Here is a 22,759-nt window from a genome sequence, read left to right as displayed (position 1 = left end):
AACGAAGGAGGAAAAAAACACGCGAAAGGATCTCGGTTAGCGAGTTAATGTACCATCAAGAGTTGGCGAGGTCACTTCCTCAACATACTTTGGATCCAGTCAGATAGATCGGTAATGGATGTAATATATGCTGGTGAATACGTATCAATATGTATGTGTAGGAGGGAGGAAAAAATCGACAATTTCCTCTTGCATAACTGACACACTATTGACCACGATTGTCTAGCCCTCCCTTATCCTGAGACGAGCCGCAAAGTTTATGTGTGATATTTCCCTCTTCGTTCTCTATTCAACCCGTGCCATCGCATCCATTAGAAGGGGAAATAGATCATCAGCCCAGACCGCCATTACCGCCGTTCGGTATACGTTTGAAGATCGGAGGACACACACACACAAAAAAAAGCAATAGGAAAATAAGCAAAGGATCGAAGGGGAAAAAATGATCGTATTCAGGCAACATAACGAGACTACGTGGTGAGTATCCGGAACGATTCAATCGGATTTATAACGTGCTTCCGTCGAGCGGCTTTCTCCCATAATCCATATAAGTATCTATATTCTGTTTAGCAATAAAGTTCTTGTGCATTTGTTTGTATCGTAAAAAGTTACATATTACTTCTGGTACAGGAACCGAAAATAAAAATTGTTTACACATTAATGAGTAATAGATTTCCCCTCATTATCGGACAACCGAAACAACAATTCAACTAGGACGGTGGTCTATTAGTCAGTTGCTATTGAATTGGAAAAAGCGTCACCATTAACAAATACAGCAAAACCATTGCACATGTTCCTACAAAAAAGGATTAGTTACATCGATTGGAAGCAAACCTAATTGATCCATCATCGGGCAGTGCTGACATAAAATAGGGCGTGAAAGGGACAACCAATCAACCAAGAAGAATAAGCAGAGGAAAGCCATGGCGGCTTCGTCTCGCTCGTTGGAACCCTTTCATCTCGGTTTTGATCATTATGCAGTGCTAGAACTAAAAGCTCAAGCACATAAAGGTTGTTTTAATGTTGGAAAACGATCAGGTCTGATGCCAGAAATTGCGTCTTTTGTTAGAAGCCGACAATCCATTGACTTTCATTTCTTGCATTCATAAGGGCTCAACCAAATGGCCATGCCATCAAACCCTAGTTACTATATCCACTGAATTTGAATTTATATATAAGTCGGCATGAAAAGCTCATTATTCTGTAAACGCACTTTATAATTCGGTCGTTGGCATCAAATGGAAAACAAACAGGCGGCATTTGGCTACGCTTTACATAGCCCACAGTAATATGTACATTCCTGCAAGCGGCAAACTGACAATGTCTATCATCAACGGCTATTTCCTGCCAGCACGCGTGATTGGCAGGAACTGACACTGAATTACAGCCTTGCAGCCTTAGTTGCCAGTCACCACTGCTATACGCTGATGATATGTTTTCCACATCATACTGGTAGTGGTGGTCTCGATAACCATTAGCCTGGAGACTTATTATCAACCAAGATAAGGGTTAACATACTGTATATATATCTATTTTTGCTCTTTTGGTTTCATTGCTACATTTGCTGAATAGACGAGCTTACAAATCTTCAATGTGCTTATTAAATTTCTGGCCATAGTTTGGATTGTTACCCATGCATTTTCTCCTTTACTTATTCGAGAACTGATTTTCATTACTGTACCGGTGGGCAATACGCGATTTGAAAATAACACGGAAACATTTCGTTTACGAATCACGCAAGTCGAAGAACGCATTTCGTCGTAACTGTGGTTTCCATTTTCCATGCTAATTTTTCAGGGCAGTTATACTTTAACTGATAACGGTTAGATTAAAGAATGGCGCTTCAAACGCGCAAGCAAATACATGGATATTGCACGGTGTGTTTGCATAATCGAAAGCAATAGACCATATACTAACACAACAATTAGATAAATATTCACGGCCACATAATTCATTCATGTAGCCACTAGATATATATACGCCGCACTTAAGGATAGGGGTAAAGCGCTATTGATGACAAGGTCTATATATAGCGGAAGGGCGCACAAAAAAAAATAGGGGAAAAGAACATGAAATAACGTGAGGTTATGCTTGACCTCTGTACTACAAAGTCACACGTCAAACTGTGCTAAAACGGCTTTGCCGGACAAAACGCGCTTGACGTCACGACACCACATAACCGTCGCTCGGGCTTGTTTTACAACCGAGGAGGGAGATCTTTTTCGCACCACATCAATGCGTTAGGCGTATACATAAAAAAAGGAAATATATATGAGAAGGGATCTCGTTTATTCGTAGCGAACTGCACGGCTTCACACACCAGTAGCTAAATACGTTCCGGTCGAAGGGAAGAAATATTGCTGTGACTTGATTTGTTTGTTTTTTTTTCTCCGATGGCCATTGAAGCAATATACTGTAGGCTACATGATCTTTATTTGACGGTAACCCATCATTTCTAATCGGTGAGCTTCACATTGGAAACGTATATCAGCGCGAAAGTTATGCTACAATCTACCAAAGTATAAAGATGTTTCACGAACATTGTCCGATTATTATTTTTCTTGAAAGAATTCCCCACTTTGAGGATTTTGTGCAATGTTATGTTAAACGAAAAGAAAACACAAGCTCAATTTCGAGTCGCCGGTTGGGTTTGATTGAATTTTAAATATTGTCTTTGTAGTTAAGACTGGAGAGAGAAACTCAACACAACAAAAAAAAGGGGGAGGCGTTGCTCTATGTTTTTGTGTTGGCCTGTTTGGTCCGTTTCTCTTCCGCGATGGCAGTTGAAATTGCGCTCGTTGCTCGCGGTCGAGGGCCTCAACGCTTTTGACGCACTAATAGGATTAGATACATAGTCATTCGCAGTTGTATAGCGTACGGTAATCACCGAAGCTGTCGGGTCCCATGTCAGGGACAATTTGATTGACAGTTTCCCTTCCCCCTTTTGCGTCGGATCAGTTTTCTTCCAGCAACTTTTCCGGGTTTCACAGGGAACTACGAGACTATCTACCGACCGACCAACGTACAAGAGTGGCCAAACCCTGCTCATCATCAACTGTCACTCGAAGTTTCAGGAAAATTTCCATAATACAAAGTTCTTGCTCGCTTTCTCTCTTCCATCCTCTCCTTAGTCTCTACCCGCTCCATTATGTTGTCCATCAATCTGCAAGTGTATACCTCAAAACCAGTTATGATGATTAGTTATCACAGCAGGTTCGCGTCTCTCAAAGTCCAACAAATCAACTCCTCCCATTCTTTCTACTCATTTTTTCTTTTTCAGCTACGATTAAAGCGACCGCAAAAATACCCGAGATGCAAATCATTGACTTTCCAAATGCCTTTTGTGCCCATTCTCTTCTAGGGAATTACCATAAGAAGTTTACTACACATTTCCAAATGAACACGGATTACTATCTACAGCATATTCTCTTCACAAATAAACCGAACTTTTGCCATAAATTGACGAGTAAAAGTTATGTATTTCAATCAACAATTGTGCTATAAGAAAAGGTAAAACAAATGGGCTAACGGGGTACAAAAAAAAACTCGAATTCAACTCCCGCGATAAATAAATCAGTTACGATTAATTATGAGTATTTCATTGTACACACAAAATAAAAAAATAAAAAAAATTACTAAATTGTATTAGAAACCGAGGGATCCACGGCCGTCGGTGAGGAGCCTGGGTCGGACGGGTAAACCGACCGGGAGTGAGACGGTGAACGAAATAGGGTTGATCCAGAGGAGCGGAATGGTGAGGCTGACGATAGGTTCAGTTCTGTCACAGGTGATGGGCGTTGTCGTTGAATGGCGACAGCACTATTACTGATGGCAGTCCCGCTAGGGTTTTTCTCCATCTGTTGATGTTGCGAGCGGAGTGCGATTCGATTGACATGCACGGGAATGGGGACCACTAATTTTTGCTGTGGCGGGTGATGATGATTGCCATCTGAATGCAATTGCTGATGGTACGAAAGCGACTGTGAGTGGTGCTGGTTGTTGGAATGCTGGCCTCCGCCATTCATCCGGGACGATCCACCTGTAACTAAAGCGGCTTTGACTCGTTTCCATTTAGCTCGACGATTTTGAAACCATATCTTGATCTGCACTTCTGACAAGCGCAGTTGATGAGCGATTTGGGAGCGCTCTGTCAAGCTAAGGTACTTTTTAGCTTGAAATTCACGCTCCAGTTCGATCAGCTGGTGAGTAGAAAAAGCCGTCCTCCTTCGCCTATTCTTGTTATTACCACTTCCATTAGAAAGCGTTGCATCAATGGAACTGTCTGATGATGTAACAACCACTGCTGATCCTGCTGCACCAAACGAATCGACTCCTCGGTCGGAACCCTCTCCGCAACCGAGTGAATTGGTGGCCGGATATATGTGTTGATTTGGCTCTTGGAAAAGGTCTTCTTCCGTACTACTATTACCTTCGGATAAGATATCCAGCTCACTTTCTACAAAGCGGATCATGGCAATAAGTTTTGGTAAGTTTTTTTTTTATTATACCCATCAATGATTCTACTATCTGTGAAATTTTTACAAACCTGAACGCTCGGGCGATGTGTTATTAATGCGATCGCAACTGTTTGGTCGTTGATGATCCGACAGAAGATCAGCTACGCTGTAACCAATACAAGCCGATTTTTTTGCGGATCTCTCCTCGTCCGTAGTCGGGATGCCGGTAGCGGAAACTCCTGCAAAGGGCATTGAATTCGTGACTAACGAGGGCAACTGTTGGCTTTGCTGAAATGTCCGGTTGGACACGGCTGCAGCAGCCACGGCCAAGTGTTGGTGAAGGGCAGCGGCGTGATACGTCAGTAGATCGAAATGTTGCTGATTTCGGACGGGCGGCAAATGGTGAAAGAAATGTTGGTAAACCAAAGGTGCGAATCGGTTAGGTGACGAACCGGAGATGGACGACGTGGAAGAAGAAACTGAATCCGACAGGCCGATCGACGGAGGGGCACACACCGATCCAGCAGCAGCGGCAGCCAACATCACTGTCGGATCGAGAGGATTCAACCAACTTTGGAAATTACTACCAGGCGGAAATCTCGACGATTCCATAACGAATTGGACTATCCCCCTAAATTTTCTTAATCGCCAGCAATAAATTTTTAAAACCTCGTAAACATCAACTAATTGAAGAGTGCCGATAGGATAAGTTGATCCGGCGGATGAGGCGACTGATGACTGACTAAATGTCAAGAGATTTGTCGCTCACTTCTCTGTCGGCGATATCCAGTACTCTTTCGGCTCTTTTGGTGTGTGTATGTGTGTTAAGCGCTGGATCGTGTTGGAGAGCGATTATACCCTTACAGATCTCTTCACGCGCCACTCCTCCTTTGCTTCTCTCCACCAGAAGAAGAAGACAAAAAAAGAGAGAGGGAAAGACGAAAGCAGTAAGAGGGTTGGATAGTGGCCAGAGAAAATCCGCCCAACAAGTCACGTGACTCTCTTCCGATTGGATCCTTTTACGATGGCTCATTGCTGTTCATGATTTATGACGATATAACCACCCTCTTGCCCTCCCCTTTCTGCACGGCAGAATTACCGATCAGTAGGCGTCGCAGCGATCATCACCCCTCAATACCACCAACAAATAAAAGATTAATACGGTGGATGGCGATGGATAGCTGCATCAATCTACACTGGCAATCAATCGTTTCTGCCAATCTAGAAAAAAAAATCAACGATAATCTGAACTCAAATTAAGTACTTTCTAAGTTGCGTGTTGCCTAGGGAACGAGCTGTCTATTTGGTAAGCTGAGGACAAATCATACCGCCTGTAAAGAAAGTATGTCGCATTCATCGTGGCAAAGAATAAAACAAAAGACTCCAAATGGCAATTTTCCAGTTGCTTACTTTCACACAGAACATGCAGGATGTAGCACCTTTGCTTTGTCGTGATAAAGCTACAATAATTCACATCAGAGAATAGACACGGGGCAAAAGGTGATATACCTTGAAAAGATGATGACAAGCAGCTCCAACATGGACAAAGTCAAACTGCCAAATCAGCTGCAAACGCCAAAGACTTGCCGCTTTCAGCCCTCCCGGCTTCGTTGTTACCTTGTCAGCCCTTTTCAATTGACATGATTTCCTCAATTTTTATTCTGATGGCCCATCCCAAAGGGGAGCAGGTATATAGGTATACACACAAGCGCCAGTTGCCCATTCTAAAGCTATACAAAGCCAAACGATAGCTTTGTGGGTTGTACTCTAAAAAAAGGTCTCCATATTTTTTTATTTCCGTCTTCTCATTATATATTATACACCTTCTTGGGATGTGTGAAAGCCATTTTCCCAACGCAAAGTCCCCTACATATACATGCTCTATTCAAGCTTCAGCTTGCTGCGCACATGGCGTATTCTTCAGTCATCAAATCCATTCCACGCCTACTTGAATGTCAAATTTTTTTTTCTTTGTAACAAACAAAATCTTTTACGTGTGTGCTACAAACCGTGTGATTTATTGTTTCCCTTGAAATCAATGCTTCTATTAAACGTGGGATTACAACTGATACGCTTAAAGGGACATATTAACAAAATAAAGCATGTTCGGAACATTTAGCTCTCCAAACATGTCCTTTGTTGTCGCGCGTTTTGTCAATGAATCCCCATAGTTGCTGGCGAACAGCTACTGTGGAGAAAATAAAAAACTTCCTTCGCCCTATAGCCATTATACGCGTAACATAACGTATCCTGTTCGTTTCAAACTCGAATATTTAGCTCCTGTTGGCTTTTTTTCTTTTGGCAGCCACGAGAGTGTTAAAATGAATACTTGGTTCATTTTTTTTTATTAGGCATTTAATCCACCAGTAGGCAGACTCTATTAGATTGAATTATGCCTATTGCGAAAGTAACTTGCTTCAATGCTCTATACCAAAAATGTAATCCTAGGTTAATCACTGAAAAATGACATATCTTAATGATTTTTAATTCCAAAGTCGAAATTTGTTGTTGTCCTGTACTAATTTAATTTCTGGAGTCCTATAGTAAAAAAATAAACAAGTAAAATGTTGCATGAAACCATTTAACGTCACATATGTTCGTCTTACGTCTGCATCTCCAAGGACGCTTCCTTTCACCAAACAATACGTTAGACAAATTGCAGAAAAAACAGAGGAATATGGTGATATCCAGATGCTTATGCACTATGCATCCATCATGTGAAGGTGGAAAAAGCAGTGACAGATTCCGGATCATTTAACTTTTTCTTGATGTTGTCTGAACAAAGACTTGCTTGTATTTTTTTTTTCTTATATTTTCTTTCTTGTATTTTTTTTTCCTCTCTATCTACGCTGCTAACTGTTAACTATTCAAAGTCAATAGACGACTGACGAGAGCGCTCTGCGCAAGAGCCATAACAAAGCTGACAGCTGATTCACGAATGATGAACGAGTCGTCGAGGCGCTCAGGTCGCTGATCTCTTGCATATTCGATCTCTACTGAAGTGCTGGAGCGATTTTTGGAACGGCATATGGTATCTATTTCTGTTTCTAAAATCGAAGCCAATCCAGCCACATTATTTATCATTGTCACTTTTATTTTCACTTTTAACTTCAGATTTTCAGCGGCTTAGATAAGTACTGGAACATTCGTCATGTTTTAAAACTCGGAAAAATATTACTGAATTATATTGTTTTGGAATTGATGATTTGATATGAATCTCGAAGTGTGGACAACAGATGCCGCGATTCACAAGACAATCCGAAAAATAGTTGGTAACATCGGTTGAGAACAAAAATCTCTTTAAAAAATCTATTGTTGAAACGCATTTGAAAAATAGGGGATAAAAAATGAATTTTTTAGGCTATGATTTTGTTTCATTGTAACAGACCAATAACCACCAAAAGCTATATCTTGCTTCAACGAAACACAATGCACCAGAAGAAGTGTATGTAGTTTCGCTTGAGAATTGGAAAAAAGATAAATCAATGTATTCCGTCGGGTTAGTTTATTTTAAGCGAATGGTGTGAGCAGAGGGGAAGGAATGAAACCAAAGGTTGATTGCCATATTTCGTATGCCGTCTCAGGCGCTCCCACCGCACCCGGCCATTGTGTGCATATGGATGTTTCTCATCTGCTCTCTCACCTGACGTGTCGGGTGGGCATTGCGATGGGAAGGGGGAAAAAGAAAATGAAAAAGAAGAAAAAGAAAAGAAAAAAAAAAAAATAATAAAGCTGGGAATGTCTTTAATTTATTTTCAAAACAGAATCTATTGTGGGCACGATCGGTTAAAACATTAAAACCGAATTTGCTGACAAAGTTCGACTCAATGTTGATTGTTGAACAACTTCTTGCAGTTCAAAATTGGCAGGGTGTGAATTCTTACGGAGGGTGCAAATGTTTTGTGCTGACAGAAAAGCAATTGGGACCGTGTTACTTGCTACTATGCCCCTTGTTTCTTTGATGTAGGTACTTATGCTGCAGTTAAATTTCGGACCTTTTCTTAAATACAATGCTAAATATATTCGTTAATTTACTAAAAGGCCGTTCTATACTGTACTTACTAAATGTTCAACAGTAGCTGATTTTCGAGGCATTATTTCTATTAGAACTCTCGCTTCCGTAACCAAAATCAAGAATTTTGAATTTTCATTTTCATTAAAACTGCTGTAACAAATCATTGCCAGACAGAACAAACTTCCATTAACCTAGCTTTCCAAAACGTAACAAGTCACCAGCATGTGTTGTACAGTGTATTGCGGAAAAAAGGGCGTTTTTCCTTATACTTGGTTTACCATACCTGACACATTTTTCTGCAACCTCCAGTACATCCTCTGTTAGCAAGAAATAAAATTTCGTTTTTAAATCGCAAATTTTCTTACATCATACAAGTGTTTGCGAGTGGAGCAACTTAGGGAGCTGTATGCCAGAATCATCTTCGTTCCCATTTTTCACCGTGTGCGCAAAGTTCCATACGGAGAATTGAATGATTCATTTTACCTAAGCTTGGAATACTTAGCAAATATCACAGCAAATGTGATAAACTAAGAACGAAACATAGAGCTTTTGTACAAGGCACTATGTAACAGAAAGCAAGAGAAAAAAATTCTTACGAAGATCAGATTAATTCCTCTGTTAAAAATAAAAGAAAAAGAAAGGAAGGGGATTCTCTTTCCCCTCTTCAAGTTCGTTTCCTGCTTCATCATCAGGCAACGTGTATAAGCAAAGCTATAGTTTCTTCCCCGTCTCCTTCGCTGCCAACAGGCACACACCTTTCTGATTTTCTGTCGGAATCTCCAACCCACCCTCTCCACCAAGCTCACCCAACACCCTGCTAATTGAAATGCGGAAACAATGACCAATGTTTATGCTTCCTCACGTACCAGCTTTCGTAGTATATATAGTCGACGGTATTGGGCAAAAATAAGGATTACCACTTCCAGTGCACAAGTTTACTCCGTGCCACCTTTGCAGTTCCGTGTATAGCCCCATACGACCAACCCATCTGTTAAGATTTCTTTGTAACGTGGATGCAACCATTTATTGTCATTTGTGTATTCAAATTCTTTGTCCTCTACGCTGAATCGGGTTTGGCTGATCACGCACCCTTCACGTGTCTGCATTGAGCCTTGACTACAAAGAGAGCTATCCGTGAACAGTATGCTGATTACGCGAAATTTCACTGTCATGGAGCTGCTCTCTTTATGGACAGGCTCGCAATCAACGGAAAAATGTTATCTAACTACGAAACATTCGACCTACTTTTTCAATATCATTTATATCCAGTTATTATTACAGCTTTGTAGAACCCTGCCTGTTGAACTGATTTGTCATCCTCATACAACTTTGTTGCGTAATCTTCTTGGTTACCCAAGTCGCCTACGTTTATCTTCGTCCACAACTACACGCCATCAAAATTGGTTTTTAAAAGGCTTAATGAAACAGAAATCCAATCGCCTTGAGTTACGTTAAATGTCTTTTGATTTAAAAAATTTTAAAGAAATTTTGCCAAAAGTAAAAATATTATCAATCATACTTATACCCATGTTATACGTAAAATGTATGTTATTATTCGTATAAAACAAAAAATGGTAACTGTAGACGACTGAAGTAGTAACAAACCAGATACATCAATTAGTTTTCCTTATATCAACGCGAACCCTTTGCTTTCGAATAACAATTTCTTAATCTTGATAATCCCATGTTTAGAATACTTGAGATCATATCCTTAGTTTTATATTTTATCAAACGAGAAATTTGAAAAAAAAAATGGTTAAGTCCGCAAAATTACCTGTTGTGAGTGCCTATCATATTGGGGATTTGGTATATACCGGAGTTTTAACTGAATTCCTTATCACGTAATACGTTATCTTTATGTTTGCCTTTTTCAGCTCTATAACAACCTCTGTCCGTACCACCTCCCCTAGCGTCTCCCACTACAATAAATAAAAGCTACTACAATCTTTATACCAAAAAGTGTTAATAAAAAAGTACCGGATACGTGAAAGGGGAAATACTCCCATTTCGGGATAACTCTTGATTGCATAGATTCGCGGTCTTTATTGAGCTATAAAGGCAATGTAGTTCGACTGTTTGGGTATCATACGCTTGTGTGTCTCTTTTAGTGTACATTTCTGCTTTTGAGAGTAGCCAATGCTAGTCGCATTACTGTAGATACTCAAATTCAGACTAGAAGACCGTAAACGTACAATGAAGATGAATACTCATTGGTTGATTGCAATCATTCTTCTGACTTCGCTTTTCACAAATGCCTTCGCCTCCAAATCTAAGTATTAAACAATTGTCTTTTGCATGTTCGCTCATCCCAGCGCATTGCACTAATAAGAGAAATTCATTGCAAAATTACAGATATTGCCAACGCAAACCGAACTCGTTGAAACTGTCGAAAGCTCTGAAAATGCAGAAGAACACAACACGGTGTGCGGGAGAATTACTTTACGACCATCTCAACATAACCGGAATTCCAACATTGCTGAGGATTCCCAAAATTATTTGTCGTCCTGGAACGGGTGACCACTGCATTCAACTCATGCTTCCCATTTTTGGAGCGAATGGCCACGATGGCCAACCGGACAAGTATGTTAAAAGCGGATGCGTTGACAGATCTCATGCGAAAAAGAAATCGGGAGCCGACAAAGGGACAGGAAAGAAAGGCAAGGACAAGTCTTCTTTGAAAGCTAGGCGTAGACGATCGCTTTCGTTGAATGTCAGGCCCCAACATTCTACGGATTCGCCATCGTAGTAAAACTCATCGCTCGTTTTCGTGGATCATCCCCGTTTGTTTGCCGTACTATGTGTGGCCAACTTCTGTTTTTTCTGAAGATGACTGATTATTTGCTACGTTTTTCTTCTTATTTGGTATGCTTGTGTGACGTTCTGAGACAGATTTCTGTATTGAGAATCATTTAACAATAATACAACATAACTTGATGCCCACCACCGAAGTTTCAAAAACGGAACGAAAAATTCTTTGTTAACTATAATTCTTTGACGCCCTATTTGTTAGTTACCCGACAAAATTCTTACGATATTATTGACAAGAGGCTTCGAATCACGCGAATTTGTGCTGAATAGAAGAATAAGCATTGGCACAAAATGAGCTCCAAGGATAAGAAATAAGGGTTTCACTTTAAAACTTGTCTGCCGGTCTTTGAGGCCGCTTGGGTCTCGCCCCAAGAGAATTGTTGTAATCCCTTAATAAAAAATTTATCCAAAATAAGGATAATATACTTATTAGTTGATCAGGAAAAACAAAACATACCTTGCATTTTGTTGAATATCGCCAACAATTTCGCCGTTTCTTTGATTCTGGTGACCGACCTCTGCAGGATTTTCCGTTCGGAAATAAAATTCCGGGGCCATCGCATTTCGGGGTTCGCGTCTATCACGGGCAGGGCTATTTCCTCCGCCAAGCTTATTTTCTGGATCGGGTTGGTAAACATAATTCTTGAATGCAGCGTTGGGCTTTTTGGTAAAGCGCATTCCAACGTTGTGATCAGTTGCAGCTATCCCATTATTTTTCTGCGCACGATTCCCTTTTTGAATAACCCCTGATGCGTCACTTTTTTTAGCACAGTTCATCGGTGCTGGATGCTTTTGGTGATCGTATTCATTAAACATGCTTTTTTTCGTTTCCATCCCGTTAGGCTTGAGGTCAAAGTTGGAACCTCCAAAACCATTGCTGCGATTAGTATAGACAGCCGTATGTAGAATCGATGTATCATCATCCCTAAGTTCTTGGGGTTGCCCGTGACCCAAGACATGGCCAATATTTATTTCATTTGGACCAAAAGACGGATTCCGTTTCTTCAAGATTTCTTGTCCGTTTGGAAGTTGAATAACGGCGTACTGGGACTGCTGAATCTTGGGAGTTGTCGGTAAACGGTTTTCAGTAGCCAAGAGGGCATTATTGCGTACAGTACGCTGAACACCGTTTTCTATGCGGGTATTTTTTGGCGGATCTTTCTTGAGGGCGGGTTGTACTTTAGTACGTAGCGAACGACGTAATTGTTGCTGCTCAGAGAACGAACGACATCTAGCCTAAAATGTAAAATTGTTGCTGATGTGTTTAGATGAGGACTAAGCGCACAGTACCTCATGCATATCCAAAGTGCTTGATGAAATAACAACATTGCAGAAAGAGCACGGTAGAAATGCTGGCGTATTATGACGTAAGGGTGTCGAATCTACTGATCCTATTTTCTCTTTCATTTGACTTGTTTTTCCGCTTTTGGTGGCATCTTTTGAAAATTTGCAAGATATCTATGAATAAGTAGAAGAAATTGTAGTTCAGGTTCAGAGAATAGAGCGATCTCAATTTAAAAACTTCGTGGATGTCCAAAGATGATATGGGAAAAGGCGTTCCACAATTTTCGCATGGGATACTTATTTCCTCTACAGCTATGTCTTCTTCATCAGCAGACGCTACAGCCGTGTACTGGGACCAGTAATCGCTATCAACTTCGTAAGGGCTTGCTGGACGTTGCGTTGAGGATTCTTTTCCGTGTACGGGGACTTCAGTCTGGGTAGACATGCTCGAAAATTTGCATGCAATCTGTTATGTTAAAAGATTTACAAAATGCATATACGACAAAATCTAATTTTAGCACCTCATGAAGCTCTAAACATGACATCGGAAATGGAATTCCACAGATTTCGCACGGAATACTAATTTCTTCTTCAACCATGCTTCCCTTCGTATTTGAAGAAGCTACCACATAACGAGACCAGTATTCTTCGTCTTTGTTGAAAGAACCTACTATGTTCAGTTGAATGAGAACAACAGTTACACTCTGATAAATAACATGATTCACTACAACATCAGATTGCTCTATTACCTTCTCTGTCAAATGTGGGAGAAGAACTGGTAGGTTGTTCAGACGTGGCACGCGCCTCGCTACGAGGATAACTTCCTTTGTTCCAATTGCATGCCATTTGATGCTTCTCTAATTGGTCAGCAAAGTACAATGTTCCACAAAATTCACACGGAAGAAGACATTTTTCCTTATCCTCCATTCCATGTGCAAAGGTATCACATTTTTCTACAGACATTCCATACAGAAATAAAATATGACATTTATTAGTATGTGTCAGGCAATGAAACAGCAAATATTACTCTTTGTTTCTGAATGCTGTATGCTGGGTAAAGCAGCAGAAGCTTGTAAGATATTTTGACAGACTACATTACGAAACTTTGGAACAGCCATTTCTGATTCCAAATTTGATGATAATACTTCTTTAATCCCACTTGTTTTATCCATGCTTTTAAGTTGATCAGTAGGTTTTATGCTGCTGCCCTTGTGCAGTTCCTCATGAGTCTTTAACATTCGAATAAGAATGTGATTTTTGCATATGTCACACATTTCAGTCCTGCTCCCACAAGCAAGTTCATGGCCTTGTATTGTAGCAGCGGTACATTGCATTTCACAGTATCCACATGGGATGAGTCTTTTGGCACAGTGATTGGCCTATGAAAAATTCAGGATGACTACCATGACCATGTTTATTAAACCTTCATTTTGGATCTGAAATTTGAATACTAACCATATGATCATTTTCAGCCCCTCTCTCTATTTTCTCTTTGCAATCCTTGCAGTCAATTACTTTATGAACATCATTTGTATGCTGCTCCATCTGAGCTTTGGGAATGGGTTCTTGGCAGCTTAGGCATATTTGTATGAATCTTTCACAGTGAGTTGAATGTAGGGTGAAGGTTGCCGAGGACACAGATCGTTTGCTAGGTAAGAGTAAATATAAGAACTGTAAAAATTCCCAGAATTATGTTCCCCTTTCAATGTAAAATAAACCACAACATCCAATAATGATAAAACATATAGACAAGTAGTTGATGTACCAGAAACCAAGAAAACCAAATAAAGACTAGTTGTTGGCTAGTTACCAATGCTTGCAAAATGATGTTTCATCAGCCATTGTGGAGTGATTTCCCCCGTGAATTGGTAGGTTAGTGGATTACGAGAAATAAGACTTAGGTAACTTGTGGTTCTGGGCAAATTAAGCCCCAAATGACTACTTGCAAAGAAAAAAAAACGCTCTTCCTGCCTAGCTGAGGTGAAATATGAGTCAACAAAAATTTAATCAACTTTTATCAGTTCCTAGTATATACTGGTAATCATACTCCCTTTATGCTGTTTCGACATATTTCTATTTATTTGTTTACCGGTTTGATTATACGTCGACACTGGCATCTGGCGAGATCGATCCTAACTATGCTTTCATTCGTTTTTTCGATTGATACTAACGTCCAAGATCTCTGTGAACAGTGTCAGTTCGTGACTGAAAGTCGTTCTGTAACGGTGCATGCACGTTACGACATAAACTAAGACATTGCATGCATTCATTGGGTCTAAACAGAGAAAAGTAAAACAAGAGATTTAGAATGGCGACTAATCATGACAACCTGAACGGTTCGCACTTGAATAGCCACGACGATTTACAAAGTCTTACGTCTTATCGCCAAGGTGAGTTTGATAGAAACTTCATTTAATCCCTATGTATCCATAATATGTCATTAATGCTGTTAAAGCTACAGCGTGGCCCACGTGTATTTGTTTTAATTATATCTCTGTCATATTGGGATGACGTAATCGTTCTATTCACGGACGTACTGTCTATGCATACCAATATGTCGACACCAAAGAAATAGGCGCGAAGTGAAGTGCATTTAATCTTGAGATATACAGTGGTATTCTGACTGTGGAGATATGATTTTCCGTACTATTGTCTGATGTGGAAATCGAGACATAGACTACGTCGCACCGATGAATATCAACGTGCCACAAGGCCATGCGCGAGGTGGATCCACTGGCCTTTGTAGCACAGTCAATCGATAAGAAGCCAGGAATGAGAGTAGTGCGACCGCATTGGGGACGCTTTTTTCACTGGCAGATAGTTCGCTCCGAGGGCATGTTAGATTTCTTTTTTTTTCCTTTTTTTTTGTTGTTTTCGCTTTCAAGTACATTAATGATGCATGAAGCAAGAGAAGAGAAATTGTCGACTCGGCATTGAAAAAAAGAAAACAGTCTACTTCCAGGTCAAACCCAGTTATTAAAATAATAACATATGGTTAATGGAACTGCTGAGAGTGCCTTTCCTCCATTTTGATAAAGGCTGGGTAAAGGATCTTCAACGTCCGTCAATCTATGATCCCGCCCAGATAAAGCGATGAAAACCAGGCATTAAGAAAAAATTATATTTTCATTATATGCTTGGTCTGACTGCACGTAAATTAAATATTGGTATTTGATTGCCAAAAATAGGTTGGGACAAAGGAAGACAATTATTTCGTAAATGGGAAAAACGTCTAGATGTTGTGTCATAATGGTTTCGTACTTTTGGTTAATAGCTTAACAATTTTGCCACTGCAATACGCCCGTGTATCCATGGCTGTTAGTATGGCAAGTAAGTTTATAAATAACCGGCGTATTCCAGTAGCAGGGTCCGGGCCTTCGCATTCCTTCTAGGCTCTTTCACCAGCATTTTTTTATGTAAAACCCTCAGTTGTAGCCTGACAACCTTCGGTCACGGTCCTGTTGTTCGTATATTATTTGCTGTTTGCAAACAATTGGACAATTTGAAACCTGTATTTTTTTAAAAGGAAAAATGAGTTATCGATCGTTACCAATTGCTATACCCCAATGGCGCAGTAGCCGATCAGGTGAAAGGGAATCCCGTAAAGTAGGATCTGTGTTATTGGGACGAGTATAGCTATTAAGAGTGAGTGAAGTAGCACTGACTAGAGGGAAATAGTGAACCACGACGGAAATTCTGTCATTTTTTTTCTAGTTCCATATTTTTGGAGCACAGAAAGCCCTAAAAAAATTTGGAATGTGTCAATAACAGAACGGTAGTCGCCCTTGGCCTTTCCGGCCCAAACCAGTTTTTCAAAACTATTAATACTAATAGTTGTTTCTTAGAATCGAAAGATGGCATTGCTAATGCATCGAAAATTAATCGATCTCTTCTCACCCCCACCCTCGTAAGAAAAAGAAAGTAAAATGAAACTTTGGTGTAAATGAATTGTTATACAACCTTTTTCTTTGTCATGGTGAAAGGATCATAACTAGGTCGTGTTTTACGTTCAGGTCAACCACTCTAAAGCATTCCCACTACGTAAACTGCGAGTCGATTGAGTTTCTTTGGAGAAAAATCGACCACTCAACTTAGTTATTTTCAAGTGTGCACACTAACCTTGTTTATCTATGAACTTTGATGCTGTTACATCTTCGGAATAATTTTCTAATAACTTTGAATGATCACTCTTTTTAGAAAGCGAAAGCCCGAACTTCAGCCAGAAGAGTGCGTGCTTCTCGTATGGCGGTCGAAGCTTGTTGTCACCCGTTTTGGGTCCAGAAGACGGCTTTCAGGAACTATCGTCAACCAATCGGACAAACCGTGCGACCCCTAACGAGATTTCTGCTCCGTACGAAGTCCCGCAATTCCCCATCGAAGAAATCGAACGGAAATTAGCCATTCAGAGGCAACTGAGTCTCAGGTGAGACCTCTTATTCGTGCAGTGCTTCACTTTTCTAGTGACGCGTGTCTTTCCACTTCGCTCTTTTGTTTCATCCTGTACACGTGTTGTAAAAATTCCGACGCATTGTGTGCGGGAACTCTTACTGATTAACTACTAAAACCATGGGTAGAAGCCGTGTCGATTAAGGTGATTGTACCTGGATGATTGAAGTGAGTCCTGTGGACCCTTTTCGTATTATCTGAGCACGCTAAACCAATCCATAATGCTTTCAGTCACGGAAATGTTCTATAGCAAGGATCAGAGTTACCTTAAAGTTTGGAGAGAATCTATGAAGTCTACCGTGGATTGCTGCAAATCGTATTAATTAAGTCTTCTAACTGCATTATCTAATGCTGCACGTTTGGATGTCACTGGAGCATAAGATTGATTTGTTGTTCCCTGATTGACGTTACGGAATCGATTGATTTTCGTAACGAGATTGCCATTATCAGCAAAACCCAAACTCCGCCCATTTCGGTAACCACGCCTTGTTCGTTGTGTTAGCTAACGTTCGCAAACCTGGTTAGTTTTGTTGTCGTGTATACATAGAAACGCATTTCCGTGTTTAATCCTATCGACTGCTTTCGCTTCTTGGTGGAGGTCATCTGTCTTTTTGTGTCTCCATTGTGTTCCCTCCGTTTAGACGTCAATTGCGATTTTTTTAAAACACGCGCGCAGAGCTATAAAAGCCGATGCGATCTCGCTTTATTCGACAATAAAGCGATGTCTCAAAGGATTCCCTGTCCATACGTAGAAACAGATGACACTTTTAGTGTCAGGTGACTGGATCGGAACGCCTATAAGATTGTTTAGTTATGAGAATTGGAAAACACTGTTTAATTATAAATATAGATTGCTTACCATCTTTTGTGCCATAGTGAATATTTACATACTTCTTTTTCTGCAAAATTCTCAGATTCCCGCACGAATTGGCGCCACATTTAGCAACATGCCATGAACCAAAGATTGAAACCAATTCTTCTCAGGCGGTCGCCGCAAATGTAGCCACTGATGAACAGGATTACACGCCACTCTTCCAACGTGTCTCTATTACAGGCGATGAGGATACAGGAGGTGTAAGTTAAGTTTTATTCATTATTATTCTTTAGTTACCTGCATTTGTGTGTGTGACGGTGAAAAATCATTGGCTAAAAAAAAAACTAACGGCCATGGCTAGGCTTAGAACAATCCCATTGGATGCTCGCTTTTCCTAACGGATAGAAAAACATGTCTTAATGCTGCTAGCGATAAAATGAAAGTTCTGTGTAGGTTATGAAATTACATTGCCGATCGAGATTTAAAGCCGAGTTGTATTTGCAATCTCTCATCAGGAATTGTGGCGTTCGCTGCTTAGAGTCAACCTGGAGGTAAAATTGGCCTTGCCTTGAATTCAGTGATTATTGGCCCCCTTTTTTGTTAACCAGCGTTTACCGTGCTAGTAGATGACATGGCATTGTTGTGGTGCCAAGTTATTCGAACATCGATTTAGCTCCACACCATCAGTTGCGTATTGGTGGAATGACACCATTGGCTACTGATCTCATTTGTTGTCATCTACCTACGTTGCGGTTTATGTATTGTGACTTTTCAATAACGATCACATTGTTTCTAATTGAAAAGGTGCCCTATGAAGATTTGCTGGATGCGTCTGAATTGCTGATTCAAGCGCTGACCCTCCGCAGAGAGTACTGTCGTCCGGCTGAACACTCCTTTCCGTCGACGACAGCCCGCTTCCTCCACACTAACGAACAGAATGGCGTTGCCCACGTGGAAACAGTTCACGAAGAAAAAAAAACAGTCGAAGGTAGACATCATTTCCTTAATTTTGTAACCATAATATTGTGGATTGAAAAGCGATGAAACAAATTATTTCGAAAAGTTTCTCGTATTTGCTCTATGTTTCGAAGGCATGTTAGCCAAACCGCAGGTAAAACTAAACGTGGATCATGGCTATGGTAAATGACTGGCATATATCCAGTTTTTGTGAATGATCGATATAAATTGGTATCTTTTTCATCGGTAAATGTTTACCTGACCATTCGATTGTTGTCTAAAAGGTGGAGGCCAGGCCGCAAATCATTTTGATGGCGAAGTTCCCAGTTTTCAATACCAAATGGCTGAAAAGCCAGGTATCAAAGGTCCATCAGCAAATGTCTTTATTTATTCTGTGTTCGTCTTGTCCGTGTGAAATCCCTTGTCTCAAAAATTACTCCTTCCATATGGGGCCGACCCCATCCTACTTTTACCAACGTTTGCGAACGTTTCCCCTCTATCTCGGTTCATGTGATACCAATTGGTAACAAGTGCAGTTTTGGGCTAACATAGATCTGCAATTAATCATTTTTTTTTTTGTGGCTCAATTTCCACTCACGACACGCATAGAGATTTATCTATCATTCGTTTGCGCGCATCCTCCCAGTCGAGGAACTGAGCATAAATTATACCGACCAACTTGTCCGGTGCTAAAATTTGCGAGATCTCTTTGAATGTTGAGGGCTGTTCTGTGATGGTTTGTACATTTGTGCCTATAGAGAACAAATGCCTCTTTTATCGCCAAAATAATGCCGAGCTCATAGTACATTATTTCGGAAGGACGTGGCAGTAAAAAAGGCAATTGTAGGTTGTAGAACAAGCACCGTGCAAAAAGCGACTTTCATTCGTCGCCTTCGAAATAAAATTACTTTAACTAACGTATTAAATTTCGAAATTAGATCACCCAATTCATCCTCCACCTCACTTCTTGTCTTCACACAACGACGGTGAAATGCCTCCATCAGCAAATTACGTCATGAAAGCCTTCAACGGCGTTTTTCAAGTATATGAAGATGAAGAAGCTGCCGAAAATGGGGAATGTTTGAGTTTCTCCTATCCAGTATTTAAAAAGTACATTGACGACGTTCACAGGATGTGCAACATGATATCCAATGGACCACTGTAATTATTTTTATGTCTGCGAATCACTTTTGAAGCAAGCTAACGTAAACTTCTTATATATGTCAAAAGGAAATCTTTCTGCTATCGCCGACTTACTTATCTCTCTGCCAAATACCAACTTCACGTCCTGCTCAACGAAATGCAAGAGTTGGCTTTGCAAAAATGCGTTCCGCATCGGGATTTCTACAACATTCGAAAGGTGAGAACATGTTTTTACTGAGTCATGAATGAATTAGATTCAGCTGAGGTCTTGTCATTTGCCTTTCTAGGTGGATACCCACATTCACGCAGCCTCATGTATGAATCAGAAGCATTTGCTGCGATTCATCAAGAAGAAAATAAGGGACAGTGGTAATGAAGTTGTTTGCCTAAACAAGAAAGGTCAAGAATTGACACTGAATCAGGTTTTTGAAGAAATGAACCTTTCTGCCTACGATTTAACCGTCGATATGCTCGACGTGCATGCGGTACGCTTCTACAAGATGTTTTTTTGCACAATTTACAAGTAAAATTATTTTTAAAAATATTTTTGTTTAGGACCGCAACACTTTTCACAGGTTCGATAAGTTCAATGCTAAATACAATCCAATCGGAGAAAGTCGTTTGCGTGAAGTATTCCTTAAAACTGATAACTATGTCGGAGGAAAATATTTTGCCGAAATTATTAAGGTATTGCCAAGAGCTAAAAAGCAGAAAACAAACAGCTGAAAAATCATCTTTAACTGACGTATATTTTTCCAGGAAGTTGCCTCAGATTTGGAAGAAAGCAAGTATCAAAATGCCGAATTGCGACTGTCAGTGTATGGAAAATCTGCCGATGAATGGGAGAAATTGGCCAAGTGGGCTCATAATTTCCAAGTGTATTCAGACAACATCCGTTGGCTAGTCCAAATGCCGCGCTTATAGTAAGTGAGCCTAATCCCCACTAAAGTTTATCGCATGAATATTTGCTAAAGGCCATAGGGCAGTTAATAAACCTTTTTTGTATTTTTCTAGTGATATTTATCGTTCAAACAAGCTGATAAGCAACTTCCAGCAACTGATCGACAATCTTTTTCTGCCTCTGTTTGAAGCAACGAACAATCCAGAAGCACACCCCGAGCTTCATTGGTTTTCTCAAACAAGTACTACAGTTTGTTATTCCATTGTTCATAAATTCCGCTCGGAACATACGTGGTTGCTTATTTCTTTTTTTTTATTGGCAGCTGGTAGGTTTCGATTCCGTCGATGACGAAAGTAAGCCTGAACATCCAGTGTTCGACAGAGAGGTTCCTACACCCGAACAATGGACAGAAGAAGAGAATCCCCCTTATGCTTATTACGTCTACTACGTGTACGCCAACATGTGTGTTCTGAATCAGTTTCGAAAGTAAGCTAACATCATCATTCTAAAGACCGACTTGTACCATATACTTTTCTGATTATAATATTATAACAGGTCTCGAGGAATGAACACATTTGTCTTCAGACCTCACTGCGGGGAAGCAGGACCGGTTCAACATCTGATATGTGGTTTCCTTCTAGCTGAAAACATTTCCCATGGATTGCTGCTAAGAAAGGTGTTATTGACAAGTAACGTAACTGGGTATTGTATCGTTTTTGCTAACAGAAACTTTTCATTTGACAGGTCCCAGTGTTGCAGTATCTGTACTACCTTTGTCAGATTGGGATAGCCATGTCTCCGTTGAGTAACAATTCTCTTTTCCTTAATTATCATCGCAACCCGCTACCCGAATTTCTTGCCCGAGGAATGTGTATTTCTCTTTCGACGGATGATCCTCTTCAGTTTCATTTTACCAAGGTACCTAAACGCGTATTTCCTTATTAGCTAATAACACTCAAAACGTAGGCTTAAGCTATTTTGTTATTCATGCATTTCTCATCGATATTTCATTTTTTTTTCATTCGTGTGGCAACTACCAGGAACCTCTAATGGAAGAATACAGCATTGCAGCCCAAGTGTGGAAACTGAGTCCGTGTGATATGTGCGAATTGGCCCATAATTCTGTTCGAATGAGTGGTTATCCTCATAAAGTACGTTAGCTCCAAAAACATTAGATAACAAACTGATTACATTTTGCGCCATTCAAATGCTAATTTTCGAAATACCGTTAAACATCTAGGTCAAGCAACACTGGCTGGGTCCCAATTACACGCGGGAAGGTGTGCCTGGTAATGACATATTCAGGACAAACGTCCCGGATATACGAGTGGCGTACCGCTATGAAACGTTGGTGGCGGAACTCAATAGCATTTTTAAAACCGTTTCACTGAGCGAACATAAAGAACACTCGAACGAGAAAATTAGCGACTCTGCAACTCTAGGACAAAAGTAGTCGACTAACTGGTTCGACTAATATAAATTTTTTAGAACTATTGAGGTGCACTTTATTATTTTTGGATGGGCTAAAGTCGATTACCGATATTTCTAAAGTTCCATATAACACGAATTATAACTAGGTCCTTTTTTTTTTGCTATATTTCCCCTTTTTTTACAATCATTCCTTGATTTGGTACTAAAAGGCATTGTTTTACGTCTTATCTATCCACTGTACGCAAAAACATGTAGAAATCGTTTTCATCCAAAAATAAACCGTATAACATCCTAACCTACTAGACTAAAAAAAAAACTTTCAAAAAAAGGTAGTTCCTGAGCCTGGGAATAGAAAAAAGGAAGATAAAAGCTTAGTTATACGACATAGATCAACGCCTAGACTTATTGCGAAACTTCACCAGGCTTTCGGAAATTGAATGAAGCTTGAGAAATCATTCGTCCTATTCTTCGTTACAAACTAATACGTAAAGGCTAAATTTAGACTA

General features: G+C 40.2%; 3 protein-coding genes and 1 long non-coding RNA gene across 5 annotated transcripts; 2 read left to right on the top strand and 2 right to left on the bottom strand.

Moving 5' to 3' along the window:
• Nucleotides 1-3,528: 3,528 nt before the first annotated feature.
• LOC130685349 (homeobox protein unplugged-like) lies at nucleotides 3,529-5,177 on the bottom strand. The gene is made up of 2 exons (XM_057508643.2): nucleotides 4,544-5,177; nucleotides 3,529-4,453 (listed from the first exon to the last, which is right to left on the bottom strand). Exons 1-2 carry the CDS (start codon nucleotides 5,064-5,066, stop codon nucleotides 3,633-3,635), a joined length of 1,344 nt encoding a protein of 447 aa, XP_057364626.1. The 5' UTR covers nucleotides 5,067-5,177; the 3' UTR covers nucleotides 3,529-3,632.
• A 4,231-nt stretch (nucleotides 5,178-9,408) lies between these two features.
• LOC130685370 (uncharacterized) lies at nucleotides 9,409-11,404 on the top strand. The gene is made up of 2 exons (XR_009420742.1): nucleotides 9,409-10,742; nucleotides 10,822-11,404. It is a non-coding gene; the product is annotated as an uncharacterized LOC130685370 (long non-coding RNA).
• On the bottom strand, nucleotides 11,338-14,612 carry LOC130685335 (TRAF-type zinc finger domain-containing protein 1-like). Of its 2 annotated transcripts, none has more exons than XM_057508627.2 (9): nucleotides 14,372-14,612; nucleotides 14,017-14,209; nucleotides 13,589-13,940; nucleotides 13,311-13,514; nucleotides 13,083-13,228; nucleotides 12,800-13,027; nucleotides 12,568-12,735; nucleotides 11,735-12,513; nucleotides 11,338-11,666 (listed from the first exon to the last, which is right to left on the bottom strand). In XM_057508627.2, exons 1-9 carry the CDS (start codon nucleotides 14,401-14,403, stop codon nucleotides 11,603-11,605), a joined length of 2,166 nt encoding a protein of 721 aa, XP_057364610.1. In that variant the 5' UTR covers nucleotides 14,404-14,612; the 3' UTR covers nucleotides 11,338-11,602. The 2 variants fall into 2 exon arrangements, with proteins under 2 accessions (XP_057364610.1, XP_057364609.1); XM_057508626.2 differs by having other exon boundaries at nucleotides 13,083-13,231; nucleotides 14,372-14,611.
• A 129-nt stretch (nucleotides 14,613-14,741) lies between these two features.
• Nucleotides 14,742-22,548, top strand: LOC130685377 (AMP deaminase 2-like). Its single transcript, XM_059494765.1, has 17 exons — nucleotides 14,742-14,951; nucleotides 16,759-16,984; nucleotides 17,922-18,081; nucleotides 18,337-18,372; nucleotides 18,626-18,809; nucleotides 19,063-19,143; nucleotides 19,717-19,939; nucleotides 20,009-20,138; nucleotides 20,209-20,406; nucleotides 20,477-20,608; nucleotides 20,681-20,844; nucleotides 20,936-21,049; nucleotides 21,132-21,308; nucleotides 21,378-21,498; nucleotides 21,567-21,740; nucleotides 21,863-21,973; nucleotides 22,063-22,548. Exons 1-17 carry the CDS (start codon nucleotides 14,870-14,872, stop codon nucleotides 22,273-22,275), a joined length of 2,526 nt encoding a protein of 841 aa, XP_059350748.1. The 5' UTR covers nucleotides 14,742-14,869; the 3' UTR covers nucleotides 22,276-22,548.
• Nucleotides 22,549-22,759: the final 211 nt, after the last annotated feature.

The sequence above is a fragment of the Daphnia carinata genome, chromosome 3 (assembly GCF_022539665.2).
Source record: "Daphnia carinata strain CSIRO-1 chromosome 3, CSIRO_AGI_Dcar_HiC_V3, whole genome shotgun sequence".
In the NCBI taxonomy this organism is placed as follows: domain Eukaryota; kingdom Metazoa; phylum Arthropoda; class Branchiopoda; order Diplostraca; family Daphniidae; genus Daphnia; species Daphnia carinata.
This window is presented reverse-complemented; position numbering and strand designations above follow the sequence as displayed.

Coding starts and splice junctions, on each gene's coding strand:
- LOC130685335 (XM_057508626.2), bottom strand. CDS start 14,403: ATGGCTGATGAAACATCATTTTGCAAGCATTG. Junction 13,232..13,310: donor TCCCACATTTGACAGAGAAG/GTAATAGAGCAA, acceptor AACTGAACATAG/TAGGTTCTTTCAACAAAGAC. Junction 11,667..11,734: donor GATATTCAACAAAATGCAAG/GTATGTTTTGTT, acceptor TTTTTTATTAAG/GGATTACAACAATTCTCTTG.
- LOC130685377 (XM_059494765.1), top strand. CDS start 14,870: ATGGCGACTAATCATGACAACCTGAACGGTTCGCACTTGAATAGCCAC. Junction 19,940..20,008: donor ATGATATCCAATGGACCACT/GTAATTATTTTT, acceptor ATATGTCAAAAG/GAAATCTTTCTGCTATCGCC. Junction 21,974..22,062: donor TGAGTGGTTATCCTCATAAA/GTACGTTAGCTC, acceptor TTAAACATCTAG/GTCAAGCAACACTGGCTGGG.
- LOC130685349 (XM_057508643.2), bottom strand. CDS start 5,066: ATGGAATCGTCGAGATTTCCGCCTGGTAGTAATTTCCAAAGTTGGTTG. Junction 4,454..4,543: donor CACATCGCCCGAGCGTTCAG/GTTTGTAAAAAT, acceptor TCCGCTTTGTAG/AAAGTGAGCTGGATATCTTA.